General features: G+C 39.5%; 1 protein-coding gene across 3 annotated transcripts in view; it reads right to left on the bottom strand.

Annotated features, from left to right (window-relative positions):
• TIAM2 (TIAM Rac1 associated GEF 2) overlaps window positions 1-13,741 on the bottom strand; it is a 165,919-nt gene that overhangs the window by 10,285 nt on the left and 141,893 nt on the right. For all 3 annotated transcript variants that reach the window (XM_053937337.1, XM_053937335.1, XM_053937336.1), the window contains 3 exons: window positions 2,209-2,388; window positions 721-789; window positions 216-341 (listed from right to left, as the gene is read on the bottom strand). In XM_053937337.1, the coding sequence (XP_053793312.1) occupies window positions 216-341; window positions 721-789; window positions 2,209-2,388 (375 nt within the window). The remainder of the gene's footprint in view (window positions 1-215; window positions 342-720; window positions 790-2,208; window positions 2,389-13,741) is intronic.

Below are 13,741 nucleotides of genomic sequence, written 5' to 3' on the forward strand. Positions count from 1 at the left end.
TTTTCCCATGTTGCAATTTTTGCCATGGGGAGCAAGATAAGACCATGAAAAATAGCACTTATCTTTCATTGCTCAATAGAACTCTGTAATCCAAAGTAAAGCTTCAAACATAAAAGCAACCCTCTGAAACTTCTAAGAGCCAGAACCTTCTCAAAGCCAGATTTTCACAAACATTTGCAGGCACACTACAAAGTATGAAATTATGAAATATTTACCCGGAACTGAGATGGTGTTTCCAATGTATTAAAATCTGAGGAAGAAGATATTCCATCTTCAAGGGTCTCCAAAAACACCTTCTGAAAATCCAGCATTTCTGGCAGGCTGCCGAACAAGGACTCCATCTGTGGAAAACATCAGGCCATGAAGTACAGCACTCCATGGACCTACAGGGTCTTTTGAAAACAGTGGACTAAGGAGGTGAAACATGCAAAGAGATTGCAAAGGCTAGTAATGTCTTTGTTAATACTTTTCAAACAGGTTTTATAAAAAATCCATGCAAAAAGTGAAGGTTTTTGCAGTTAATTCAGTTTTAAGCAGTTAATTCAGAAGAACAATTACTCTTTAAGAAAAGGAAGTGATGTACACACAGAGGGAAAGTCATTCCTATTGACATCTTTGTCGTTTGCTTTTTCTGTCACACTCTCAGCAATGAAAAACCCAAGTGCCAAGGTCTTAACCCATAAAAGAATGACAACGACCTTTTTTCAGATATTCCCTCACCTCATCCTGAGTAAGGAAGGTTTCTTTTTGAAGGGGCTCCAAGTATAGCTCAAAGAGGCAGCTCAAGTCCTGCAAAAAAGAATATTTGTTCACTTTTTCTGTATCATTTGGAAACTGTTCTCTATGTGGCAACCCTGAGATAGGGGTAAGTTTGGGGAAGGAACTAAAGATACAATTCTTTCTCAGTAACAAAATACCCTGCATGTTGTTAGCACTGAAGTTACTGCTAAATTAAGAGTCAAACCGATTTCAGTGTAATGTTCCATCCTTAAGGCTTTACAACTTAATTATAGCAAATTATATTTTAGCCTAGCATGAGGAAGAATTGTTACAGATTATTATTTTTAAATTAGTCTATCCATATTAACAGCATCAAATATTTTAATTATTTATGTTACATAAACTATATAAATAGCCACTTATTCAAAAATCTGTAGTAATATTCAGAGGCAAATGTAGCATTTTAAAACCCTATAAGTTGTTATTAAAGTGTTCAGTTATGTTGTCAGGTAGGTGTGATCATGGGCTTTTTCAGTTACTTCAAAAAATTAGTGCCATTTTTGAAGACTTACTATCCCACCCAGCAGGCCTGGGGCCCACTACAGGGCTCTCCAACCCCAGGAAGAGATACACCAGAAATTCTATGTAGAAGGAATAATGAGCAGCTCCCGGAAAATACTGCAACAAGTATTGCAACCTGCCAGGATTTTTCCTGATGCAAAATTTCATGTATATCAGCAGCCTCCAAGATCATGCTTTGTTCAAGCGATGGCTCTAAAAGATACATCAGGTGGACATAAATGAGGGTCCAGCATATGGCTGTAGCACTGCAGTGGTGGATGAAGTGTTTTCTCTTCCACAAACATTATTGCAGCAAGTGCTGACATCTGTAAATAAAGGTTTTGAGATCCAGAAAAGGAGATGATTCCTTCTTGCTGTAGGTCAATGAAATTGATGTTTTCATGTTTCCTTTGGCAGCCAGTCACATGATTTTAGAGTTCATAAAAAGAAGAGAGATACGTCGAACAAATTGCAGGCTTAGCAGTCAGAAGAGAAATAACTTCCATGTCAGGCTACAACCCACCAGAGTTGTGCCTTTTAACTTTCCTGGTTCAAAAATAATCATGCACTCTTTTCCACATACTCATTTGTAGGAGACTATTCTGTTTTCTTCTACCAGATTTATCTTCATCTTGAAAACTAGGAGACATACCCTGGAAAAAACCCTTTTGTTTGCAGGTATCTTCTCCCCACAGATGACCGCTCTCTAATACAGCTACAGTTTGACTACAACTAATGCTACTACATCAAATCCTCAGCTACAGGAGCAAGTCTGCCAGAAACAACAGGAACAATTAGATAAGGAGACTTTGTAGGTTATGGCCCTTGTGGAAGGCGGGTTGTATAAAGATAAGATCAAAATATGCTAACACTGTCAAGAAGTCACGGTCAGCCTCAAAAACAAGTGAGCCATGTTTTTTTTTCTACCTTGACATAAGACTTCTCGGTGTCCATAAGTTCTTGGATGACTTTCCTCAGTCTATCTGCATCAGAAAGGTGGCGAGCGAGTGGTCGTGGAGGTGGATCCTGGTTGTCCTTCTGTCCTTCCATATTGCTTGCTTGGACTTCTTGGAAGTTTCGGCACAACGCACTGATCTGTTCTGCACTCTGTTAAGTGAGAAGAAACAGACAAGCGACAGTGCTTTAGAATACCAGTTGTACTACAATTATTTCTAAATTCCTCCAATTTTGCTCCTGTTCCAAATTCAGGGGCCAGAGCATGCCATTGATTTTTCTCAGATGTGTATCTTGACAGCTTTGAACATCTTTAATTTATAGCAGAACCAGATCATAGCAGTAAAAGGAATTTAAAATTGCTAGTGATTTTCCAGTGCAAATAATTTTCAGTTTTCAGATACAAGCTCATAGCATGCAAAAGATGACAGAGCACTCGGATATATCACATACTTTGATTCTTATGACACTAGCATCACACTGTTTTCCACCTCTCTTATTTTGCAACACTCACTGCATCAAAATTTAAAGAATTAGCAGATAAAGATCTTATAAGCATCCAGAATAATTATTTTGTATTTCATCTTCAACCTATGTTGTGTTGTGTGTTTGCTGTTGCTTTCTAAACATTGAGACATGAAGCTGAGGGCTCAGATTCCAATATCTGGGGGTGTCAAAAGATGGTCAGATGTTTTCTTCCCAAGGATACAACTACATATCAGGATCTTTTGCTTTCAAAAAAGGCAAATAGAAAACTAAATATTTGATATTCTTTAGAAGAATGATTAAACACAGAATAAAAAAAAAAAAAAAACAAACAAAATCCTCAAACAAGGTAGGAAATGAAGATAGAACAACAACAGTAAATCTTGTAATGCAAAGATGGAAGACAAGGAGATATTTCTGACACTATGAAATAGTTATGTAATTTGCTCTTGGATGACCACAACTAATATCCAAGAGCAACTTTTGCAGGCCATAATCTTCAATGCTTAATTTGAAACTATTCCACTGTTCTCTTTCTTACATAATGTTCCCCTGAAAGCTAAAACATCACTACCATTACCCAATTCTACATTAACAGCATTCAGTATCAACATCTTTGTACTACATGAAACAATTCTTCTTCAGTGCTTCTGTCATTCAGACACTTGCACAAACTGGACAGTTGCATAAGCTGTGACATTTATCACCTTGTATTTAGCAAGTGCATTCAAAGAGGACTACATGAAGGCCTGCCTTGCTTCATGTGTAAGTCTTTTTATAGTGATATCAGGACATGAGTGCATTTCAGAGTTGTCTTAATTTGTACTTTATTTATTCCACAAGCTGTTTCAAGTCATCCTTTTTAGGTGTCCTGATTCACCACTGATTACCTGTGTATCTTTGTTCACCAACATACTAGGCCATCAAATGAACAAATGCAAAAATTAATCTGAAAATGAACTGAGCTATACAAAGTCCTCCAGTAAAGTGGGGGATAAATGGAGTAGCAATATTTAATCTCAACCATTCCTGCGAATAAACACCTATATGATGAAAATAAATGTTAAAATATCAGATATTTGCCACGTAGTCCATATTACACAGTAGCTTCTCAGCTCCCAGTTTTGAAAAATGCCACCACTGTAAAAAAATAAGCTACTTTCCTCACTGATATGTGCAACCATCTTCATAATCCAGTATAATGACAGCTTGCAGGACTATGAAATTTAGATACATTTAGTATTTTCAACACTTATTAGGACCCCAAAACATGCAATAGGAATTGAATGGTGTTTGTTAGAATTATAGCTCCACACTGATGGAATAAATTTAAAAATTGTAGTCAGTTTGTGACACTGAAATTAATTAGTGGCTTGCAAACAAATCCTTTCGGAAGTGGTGTGCGTGGGCGGGGGGGGGGGGGTCTTTTAAAGCAGCTTCTAAACAACTAAGTGCCAAAGCACTTCACTTTTGTTTTCTTTGTTTCTGATGTGAGAAAGGTTTGTATTTATATCAGAATGTTTCAGATTTTACACTCTCTACAGCTCAAGATGCACATGGGCAGCTTGATTTACATCAGCCTGATGACTGATCAAGGACACTGGGATCAAGGATGCAAGGCCGCCAATTGAAAGCAAGTCACAAGCATCATCATCAGGCACAGTTTTACAAGGAAGAGTTACAAGTCCTCTATTCCTCCTCAAACACCTTTGCATATAGAGCAGGCCAACATTGGGGAATGTGCTATTTCTACATCCCCTTGTGTTTTGGGGTCAGTGCTGCATCTGTCACCAAGAATCACTGTATGGGAAAGCATATGGAAATAGATGATGCTCCTCAACATAAATCCTTTTTGACCACCTAAGCAATATAATTTTGCTGTCAGAAATTGTTCTGCAATTGTTCAAAGCCCAAGGCACAGGATTACTTCCCAGGTACTGTTGACAAGCACTGATTTTTATAAGCTTTAATATGTTCCTGGATGTGTTTGCAAATTTGGCATTTAAAATATTGCCCTTGACCTCCCTGCTCACAGGATCTTGTCTTAAGTCATACTGCTCTGTGTCCTTCCCTTTACAAGAGGGAAGAGTCTTCCAGACTACACAATATCCAGACCTCACTCTTTGTATCCACTGTGGTATTTTTCACTTGGGCTAAAGCAAGCATGAAATGCCACTTGATCACAGGACAAAAGTGTTTCACATTCACTCCTACACATTGCATAGACCACAGAAGATGAAGGAACCCATTTTGCCAGTGGAACCACTGGTTCTTGACAAGGAGCCAATATAAATGAGAACATAGCAACAAATAAATAGAGAAGCACAAAACAATTCTTCCTCCATGTTTCTACACAAAACTTTCTTACCACCCAGGTTGAGATCTCTACCCTTTTTCCCTAGTGTTCTGGACGCTACTTTGTGCCTTTAACACAAAACAATTTCCTGCTCTTTTAAACTGTTTAAAACAGATCCTTTCTAGAAAGTCTCGAATGACAATCCCTAGGACCAGCTTTTACATCTGGCATGTGTGGGCAGGAGAGGCTCAGCCTCTGTTCCCTATCTGGGATTGCCCTGCAGCTGGGATTTCCAAGCCATATGGGCATTCTGGATTTCAGATCAAAACTGGGTAGTCCAGTGCCCTTGAGTCAAGAAGTCTCAAAAGGAACTCCCTCTTGATACTACACACATCCACCGCTATCTTGAATTAAGGAGGAAATTAACCCTGAATTTGCTCTGATCTTGACATTGCAATGGTTAATACAGGCAGATATGACTCTCAGATAAAACTGATAAATTCCTCAAGCACACAGCTGATTTTATTTGTGCAGAACCAAGACTGTTTGTACCTAGTAAATGGTAAAAAAATTATTTATGCCAACCGTTATAGTGTGCAGCTTATCAGAATAAAAACATTTAAATCAGTAAAAAAGAGAAGTCCAGATAACTGACTGCAGACAAGGCTGCAACGTAGCTGGGAAGAGATAAAAGCTGAGCAGAAACTACAATGGAAGCAACAAACTTCCTCCAAAATTCAATACTTGAGCTTATGTATGCCACTTTCAGCAACATGTACAGGAGACTACAAGCAGCTTCAGCTTACCTTTGGCATCGAACCACAGACAGATAAGGCTAAATATAAAAAAAAATTAGACTAACAGTGCTAGAGGTGGGAAAGAAAAGGGAGTTTATGCAGGGCTTAAAGAAAAAAAAAAAAAAAAAAAAAAACACAATTTTGTCCTGGTGTCTGAAATGGATTCCAGCCACAACTCTGCCCAGCAGCAGCACCATGATGTGGCCAGGACAGTGAGCACAATCCACTGCCCACTGTTCCGGCTAGTGTATGGAAAGGGTTCCTTCCTTCTTTCAGGGAGAATGAAAAAGGTTCCTTCCTTCTTTCAGAGAGAAGGAAGCTAAGGAACACTGTGCTTACTAAACCTTATGGTTTATTGGCCATATTCAAGATTTTCCAACAAAGCTGTATAAACTGTCCTACAGATTTACCAGTCAGGGGAAGCAACCTCCTGACCAACCTCTCTTGGCCTCTTAGAAAACAAAAGGATGTGTATAAGTAGCCTGGAGAAACATTTCTTTCATCCCTGCATGTTTGAGACTCAGATTTAAGGTTCCACATGCTTCTGCAAGGAGTATTCTCTGTGAATGTGGACTGCTCAAAGTAACCTTTGAACAGAAAGTTCCAGCCCACAGAGATGTCACCTTGACCCACAGCAGCTAGCAACCACAGTGGTGCTCACTTTGTCAGATGGAGATGCAGCACATTCTCTTTTCAATAATAGTTGTGACAAGAAATATTACAGATTATTCCCCTAAAGTGAGCAAAAATATACTCTTACAAGGATGTCTTACAGATTTTCTTTGCTCCTTGCAGACAAGCATATCATCATTTGAGGCTGTGCTATCCCCGCCAGAGTAACAAAACCCCATAAAATTAATCAGTGAGAGACCAGAAGACATTAATCAGGAGTGGTTAAGAACTATCACAGTGATTTCATGGCTATCCTGTGACTTTCTACTGAATTATACTGATTGAGCATTAATGTTGCACAAGGTCAATTAGTGTTACAGGGTCTCTGGATGCTGCTGTTTACTTTACCCTCATTTGTACATATGATGTGCTTTGCCAGTCTGTCAGGGTTTGTTTGAAACAGTGATGGAAAGGAATATTTTAGTAGACTTAGAAAGCTTTATACAACTTAAGAAAGACTCCTTGGTGAAGTGAAAGCCAAGCATGTCCTTTGAAGAGCGTTCAGGATTCAGTATCCTTGTGCAGGACACAGACCACATCTATGGGCTGGATCACCAACCCATTGAACTTCCTACCCTAAGAGGAAACGCTCAGGAACATCCTGCAGAAATTAGATTAGACTTGTGCCTTCCAAAAATGAACAGCTAACTTGTCAGTTCTATCTGATGGATCTGTTTCCAGGAAGACTGAATGCACCAGTCAGCAGAAGAAATACAATTACATGGAATTTTAAGCAATGAACTAACCTGAGACACCTTAACATCCCTTGCTCTGTGCAAAAGGAAAGCTCTTGGAGATGTCCATCCCTTTTACTTTGTGTTAGAAGGTGTTTCCAGAACAAAGGTAGCCCTGACAGTCACCATTTTTTTGTAGGTGCATCACTCTATGGACATCTCTGGCATCTCCTCAGACTGGGAAGTACTTTGTAACCAAGCAATATAAAAGGCTACAAAGTTGAAGGCTCTAGCTTCCTTAAAGACCACAGAAAAAAGTTGCTTTATGTTAGACAGCAATAAAGTACCTCACTCCTCTAATTTGTTCATTGAAACTGAAAAATGCCAGCAGAGCTTTACTGAAAAATACTTTGTGGCATTTTCACCACAGAAGTCTGGATAAAAGGTGCTGCTCAGCTTTTGGCAATAGAAGCTAAATCAAAGCAGTAGCCTCAGTCATTAGTTATCTTCTGCTCCTTCTTGTTTTCCCAACTCCAAGGCCACTCAATATGAACTTGTTCCTGACTGACAATAAAATTCTAGGGGTCTGGTTTGTTTCACTCTGTCTCTTGTGTGTCTTTTAATGAAAATATTTAAAACCTTGCTACAAGAAGGGCATTTTTTTTCAGTGTCCACTCAGATCCTTCATAGAAATATGCAAAGCATAGTTAGAATTATGTTTTAAGGAGGGAGAAGCAAATCCTCTGCACCACAGGTAAGAAGGTGCCCTGCTAGACACTACCAAATCATACAAAACGCAAGGGATTAACAAGGAACTTTTGTCTTTGAGTTAGAATCTCCCAATTTCAGAGAGATTCACGTTAGCAAATCAGCCTATTAACAGAATTAGATGTCACCAATCTCATTTAGAATTATCACAAATACTATAAGAAGAGGGAGGGGCTGCTGACCCAGTAATTCTTCCCAGAGAGCACAGGGCAAGGTCTGAAAGAAGGCTGTGTAAAACAGCCAAGATGCAACCCACCAGATGTGGTGCCTGAGCTATTGATATTTGCATGGTGGCAAATCTTCCCTCTCACCTGCCACACAGAGAGATGCCATCTTTCTTTTTGAGCACAGAAGAACCATCAGTGGTGACTGAGGTACTTGACTGAAACTATTGTTATAGACCAAGTCATACAGTAGGGACCCGGGCCCAAGAGCCTGCATTGATCAGGTCCCCAGGACAAGCAGCAACCACTGAGTTTATAGATGCTGTGCTGAGTTTCTCTAGAATCAGTCTCTAAAGTCATCTGAGCCAATTCATACCAAAGTCAAAAGCAAAACAGAAGTGATTTCCATTGCAGGACACTAAATCCTGACTGTACAAAATGTAGCATCAGGAAAACAAAAAGAGGAACCCTGACAGCCCAGGTCACAAGAAAGAGAGTCTTATGAGGTAACATCCAAGGACATAATAAAAAATTTTCCAAACCCTGGTTTTGTAAAAAATTGTCAGTTCTTCCTACCCCTGGTCCTTATCCTGTTGTTGTCAATTTTAATGCAGGAGGCTCATGTTGTTTTTCTATAACCTGTGTAACACATATATACATACATATGTGTATATATATATACACATATATACAGCCACCAGTGTAATACATATATTTTGCCAGCTTTACCTTGATTATAGATCATATTTTCCCTCCCTATTTCCACAATACTAACTTAATTGTGAAAAAACAGAGAAACGGTTAAAACATTCAGGCTGCAGTTATTTCCAAATTTCCATGAGGAATCTTTTTAAAACCTTCCCACTTCTTGTCAAAATATGGATCTTACTTAGTCCTTTTTCTGGGAGATGCAAGAAATAACAATTTGCTTGAGCCCAGCAGCAAACAGTGCAGGCAACCAACCCACCCTTCCCTCCCCCAAACTTCAGAAACCGCAAATCTTTTCCCATGCAGAGTAGTGGTACAAACTCAGCCACCAACTCCACATAGTGAGAATCCATTATTTGATTACTAATGCTGGGACAGTCATTATTTATCAGGTAGGGGCAGCTTGGATGCTTCTGCAGCCCCATCACCCCAGCCTAATTAAGCAGCACCCCCAGCTGAAGCCACGCCGCTGCAGAACTCACCACAGAGAACATCCTGTGCAGGGAGCCGTAAGCTGCTGCTGCCTGCTGCTGGGTTTTGCGAGCCAGCGCTAAACTCTTAGCTCTGGTTTTACTCCTCCTGAAGGCGGGCATTGCGGCTCGTGAATGCAAACTTTGCCAAAGGAAAGAGCCCTCGGAAGGAAGCCACAGATGTTGTGATCCCCCACAAACACACCTTCCCTCTGAGCTCAGCTGCACAACTTTCTCTTTTGTGCCGATTACCCAAAATCGGAGATGCTGACAATATCCCAGTGCAGGGAGGCTAAGCAGTGTATGAGAGTACAGACAGACCTGCCATGCCTCCCTTTATTGCTACAAATGAAGGAAAAACATGATAGATGAGAAGATTTTTTTATAAATAGCTTGATGTGGTGAGTGCAGGACAAAGTTCAGTTATGACAAGGGAAGATGGGTTTGATCTCCCCAGAAATATACCTGCCTCCCTGCCTGTGAAATTTACTGCATAAACAAAACATCAGGTGCTTTGAGAAAGTTAGCCAAATACCTAAAAATATCTAGAGGGTGCTGACTGCCCTGAAGGTCAGCATAATTTATCAACAGCACCGATGCTCTGTCAAGGGTATATACTGCTAAATGTTGAGGCATACAAATGCTCTTACAATGATAAAATGAAAAACAAATAGGCAGCTCTCTGGATGATTTCTTTATATAATTATGTTTGTCCTTTGTTTGAACTTTTTAGCCATAATTACGTCAATAAAAAGAAATTTAAAATGAGCTCAGTAATAAATTCAGGCTTGAAAGTAAGAGTTCTGATGTTGACATATTTACACAAAACAATTTGGGTCTACAGATAGATTACTCTAAGAACAATGCACCTTTAAATAAAACATTATAGGACATGACAACACTGAACTGAAGAGATAAAAGACTGACGAGCAATTCATTAATAAAAGGAGAACTACACCAGTAACATAATAAAACACAGCAACTCCCATGTTGCCCCTATCATGGCACTCCTACAATGCAATGAAGTTGAGCTGTAAGGCTTCATTCAACACTGCCCTTGGCAGCACCTACTGCTCCCTAGGAAACCCTTTTCTTGAACCCCAATGATACACCAAGCCTGGGTATCTATATCCTTGGTTAAGAGTGCACTGCTTCTGAGGTTTCAAGGATGTTCACCTTCACACAAACAAGGGAATAACAAAGCTTTCTCCTTTAATTACTGCAATTAAACTTACATCCATCTCTTTCCAAATCATTAGCACAACTTGACAGCTCAGCATTTGCCAAACTGTACAGCTCAGTCACTGAGAGGCTGCCTATCAGAGGAAAAATTATGCTGGAGCCCTGAAACAACACGCTGCTGATAAGGCATGCAGAACACATCACGGCAGCAGGAATCTCTTGCTTAGCGGATGGACTGTGCCCTTTCTTTCTCTTGGAGACATATCAGGTTCACTGCGGGAGAAGACTGTAAACAGAAGATTGAGGAAATGGTCTTGAAGCAGCAAGAGAGGTTTTGCTTGCTCCTTAACATTTCATTTTTCAGTGGATGTACAGTCTCGTTTAAAAATCCAAATTCATAGATTACTGTGCAGCATGTACACGGCTACTGTTCTTATCCACCCTTAGTGGGTGCCTCTGCAGTAGTCCACAGATCCTAGGGATCCACAGAGCAAGTCTGAAGAGAAGAAACAAAATTAAATAAGTAGTTTGTGAAAATTAAAAGTTTACAGTGCTGCATATATCATTTAAAAAATAATACAGGCCAGGTCACCAGATTAAGTTTAATACAGTGTATTAAGAGTATAACAATACTTTCTGGAGAGCTACTGTTCCTTTGTTTCCTATCTGCATTAGTCGTGGCACTTTCAAGCTCTGTTTTTCTAATAGATACATGTAAAAACACAGCTCATCCACTGGGACTGAGAATAAAAAAAAAGAGGTTGCTAAATTTCAGGTCCAAGCAATATCGTTAATCTTGATGAAAAACAATGACAGGCCTTTTTAATTCCATATTAGGAAGTTATTCTTCCCCAGATTTGCTAATTAAGCCTGCATTATTAGCTAGCCATATGCCAGCTAAAAGATGTTACCAATTAACAGCTTTTTTTTAATGTGTATTCATTAGAAAAAAGACAATTATGTTTCAGTAATCTTTCCATCTCCTATTGAGGGACTTGGACAAATCAAAAAGGGGAACAACACAAACTAAAGCAAAGCAAATGAATGAATGCTTTTCATTTAGCCTTTCTTTTTCTCTAGAAGCACACAAGCAGCACTCAAGCACTTTTCAAAAACAAGTGAAATAATCCACCACTGTGAAATATTCTTAAGATCACTGGAAAAATGACATAGCCCTGTTGTTTGTTCCTGTGTACTTTGAATAATGCACATTCCCTTTACTGACATCTGGTTTTCATCTTTCCATTTCAGTGGCACCAGCCTTGATAGTTACCATAACAGTGACATCCTTCATAACACAGGCTTCCCTCTATTGTCCCGATATGTGTAGGTGTGCTTATCTGCCTCCAGTTCATTTCCCATCCAGCTTTTGCCCTTAATGCATGAATGTAAGAAGCTAATTTTGCTCTGTCAGTGTACACTTTGAATGAAAGGAAACAGTGGCTTGCCTGCAGGACATTCCCCAGCACTTGTGGGCTACTTTGTAACATCAGTCTGGACCACTGGTGACACAGAAGCATAATTCATGTACACAACATACATATGTAGACACACACACAGACACATATATTTAAAAGTATACATGTACTTACGTACCCTGCACTAACAGGAGCTCTGCAATGTTAGTGGTCTCTAAGCATTATAAGCTCAGGATTAATACAGCTTGTCTCCAGACCTCTACACTGATCTAGAGGGAGTCTAGTTTTTTACTTTTTATAACTGTGGGTGGATAATTTTTCTGCATATTTTCCTGTCATGCTTAATATACTAATAACATGGTTTTTAAATGCTGTCAAAATGTATTTTCAAAGCATACATGACCACAGTGAAGACACTTGCTTTAATTCCAGTGATTAAAAAATCAGTTAGCATTCCAAATGTTTAAAGTGAATTCTTGCTTTATTTTAAATTTCAAGCATATTAAATATTGTTTGTAACATTCTCACTCGAAGTGTTTTGTGCTGAATGCAAAAACTTTTTTCAAGTATTGCATTAGAAACTGTAGCAACCACTGAGACATTATCTTTGCAGTTGCACCCATGTTTAACAACACAGTTTTGCAGCGTGACACTTTTGGAGGCAGTAACTCCTATCTATTCTTGTTAGTAGCCAGCATTTTGCATTCCTAATGTTACAAGATGCAGTAACTCCCCTGTACAGACAAATATAGATTCTCTGAACTCTACACCAACCTCTCCCCTGGTTTTGGCAAAGCTGTGTTTAGGAACTACAGGAGAATTCCACTGTCCCAGAAGGAAATAATCACCATGTGAGAGGATGTCCATGTCTGCTCACAATATGTTAACAGGAGGCAACAGACAACAAAACATGAAAATCTGGTGGAACTTCCCTATGCATCTAACTCAACTGACGCCTTACTTTTTTTTCTTTTTTTTTATCTTCTGACTCTTTGATTCTTTCATGTACCTTTTTTGTTATCTTTTATTTTGCAGAATTTGCTGCAGGTAGCAGATGTTTTTCAGTTTTGGTATTTCAGGTCAACCTTTGTCATTACATGCTCCTGACAGAGCAAAATCAAAGCTTCATTGAAGTTATGATGGCATCCAGGATGAAGTATTTATCTGAAATCCTATACTGAACCTTTGTACAAATTTAAAGTGACTTTGTGTGCTACGGATGACTGCTGGGCACTTCACATACCTTGGCACGCACTAAAATTGGGTTTAGATGCTTTTGCATCGCAAGGAAAAAAACACATACGCTACTGTCAACACTGCAACTGAACAGTACCTTGATTTTTTAAAAAAAAACTAACCACCAAATATTCTGCAGCTGGCAGAGAGGTTACCCAGTTCCCTGGGTCTATCAGAAGTGTGATTAGATATCTCTGCCTTTCCCTCCAAAGTGAAACGCTGCCGTCATATCCTGCACTGCAGGTGAGCAGGGTTGCTTTTGGAGGCTGGTGGGCTCCCAGGCAGAGCTTCCTGCCCTTCATCAATGAAGTCATGGGTGTCTCCAGAGACACTGCTAACCATATCCTGTTGCAATGATTCAGGGCGGCTGTCATATGCTTCCCTTTTCATCTGCAGGTAAGCCTTATGGATTTTTCCCAGATGACTACAAAGAAAAGCTGTGTTGTAAGTCCTCTCCCACTGGCTTCCTTCATTTGCAAGCATCAACACAACACAATTTCTTTTCCTGATCAAAACCATCTGTATGTTTTACACCAAAAGCTGTCTCGGTACTTTTGAGAGGACGTTTCCTTCAGTTGGAGGAAAGACAACAAATACCCCCTTCCCCTAAGCCCCAGGGCCTCAATGTAATAGCA

The sequence above is a fragment of the Vidua chalybeata genome, chromosome 3 (genome assembly GCF_026979565.1).
Source record: "Vidua chalybeata isolate OUT-0048 chromosome 3, bVidCha1 merged haplotype, whole genome shotgun sequence".
NCBI lineage: Eukaryota > Metazoa > Chordata > Aves > Passeriformes > Viduidae > Vidua > Vidua chalybeata.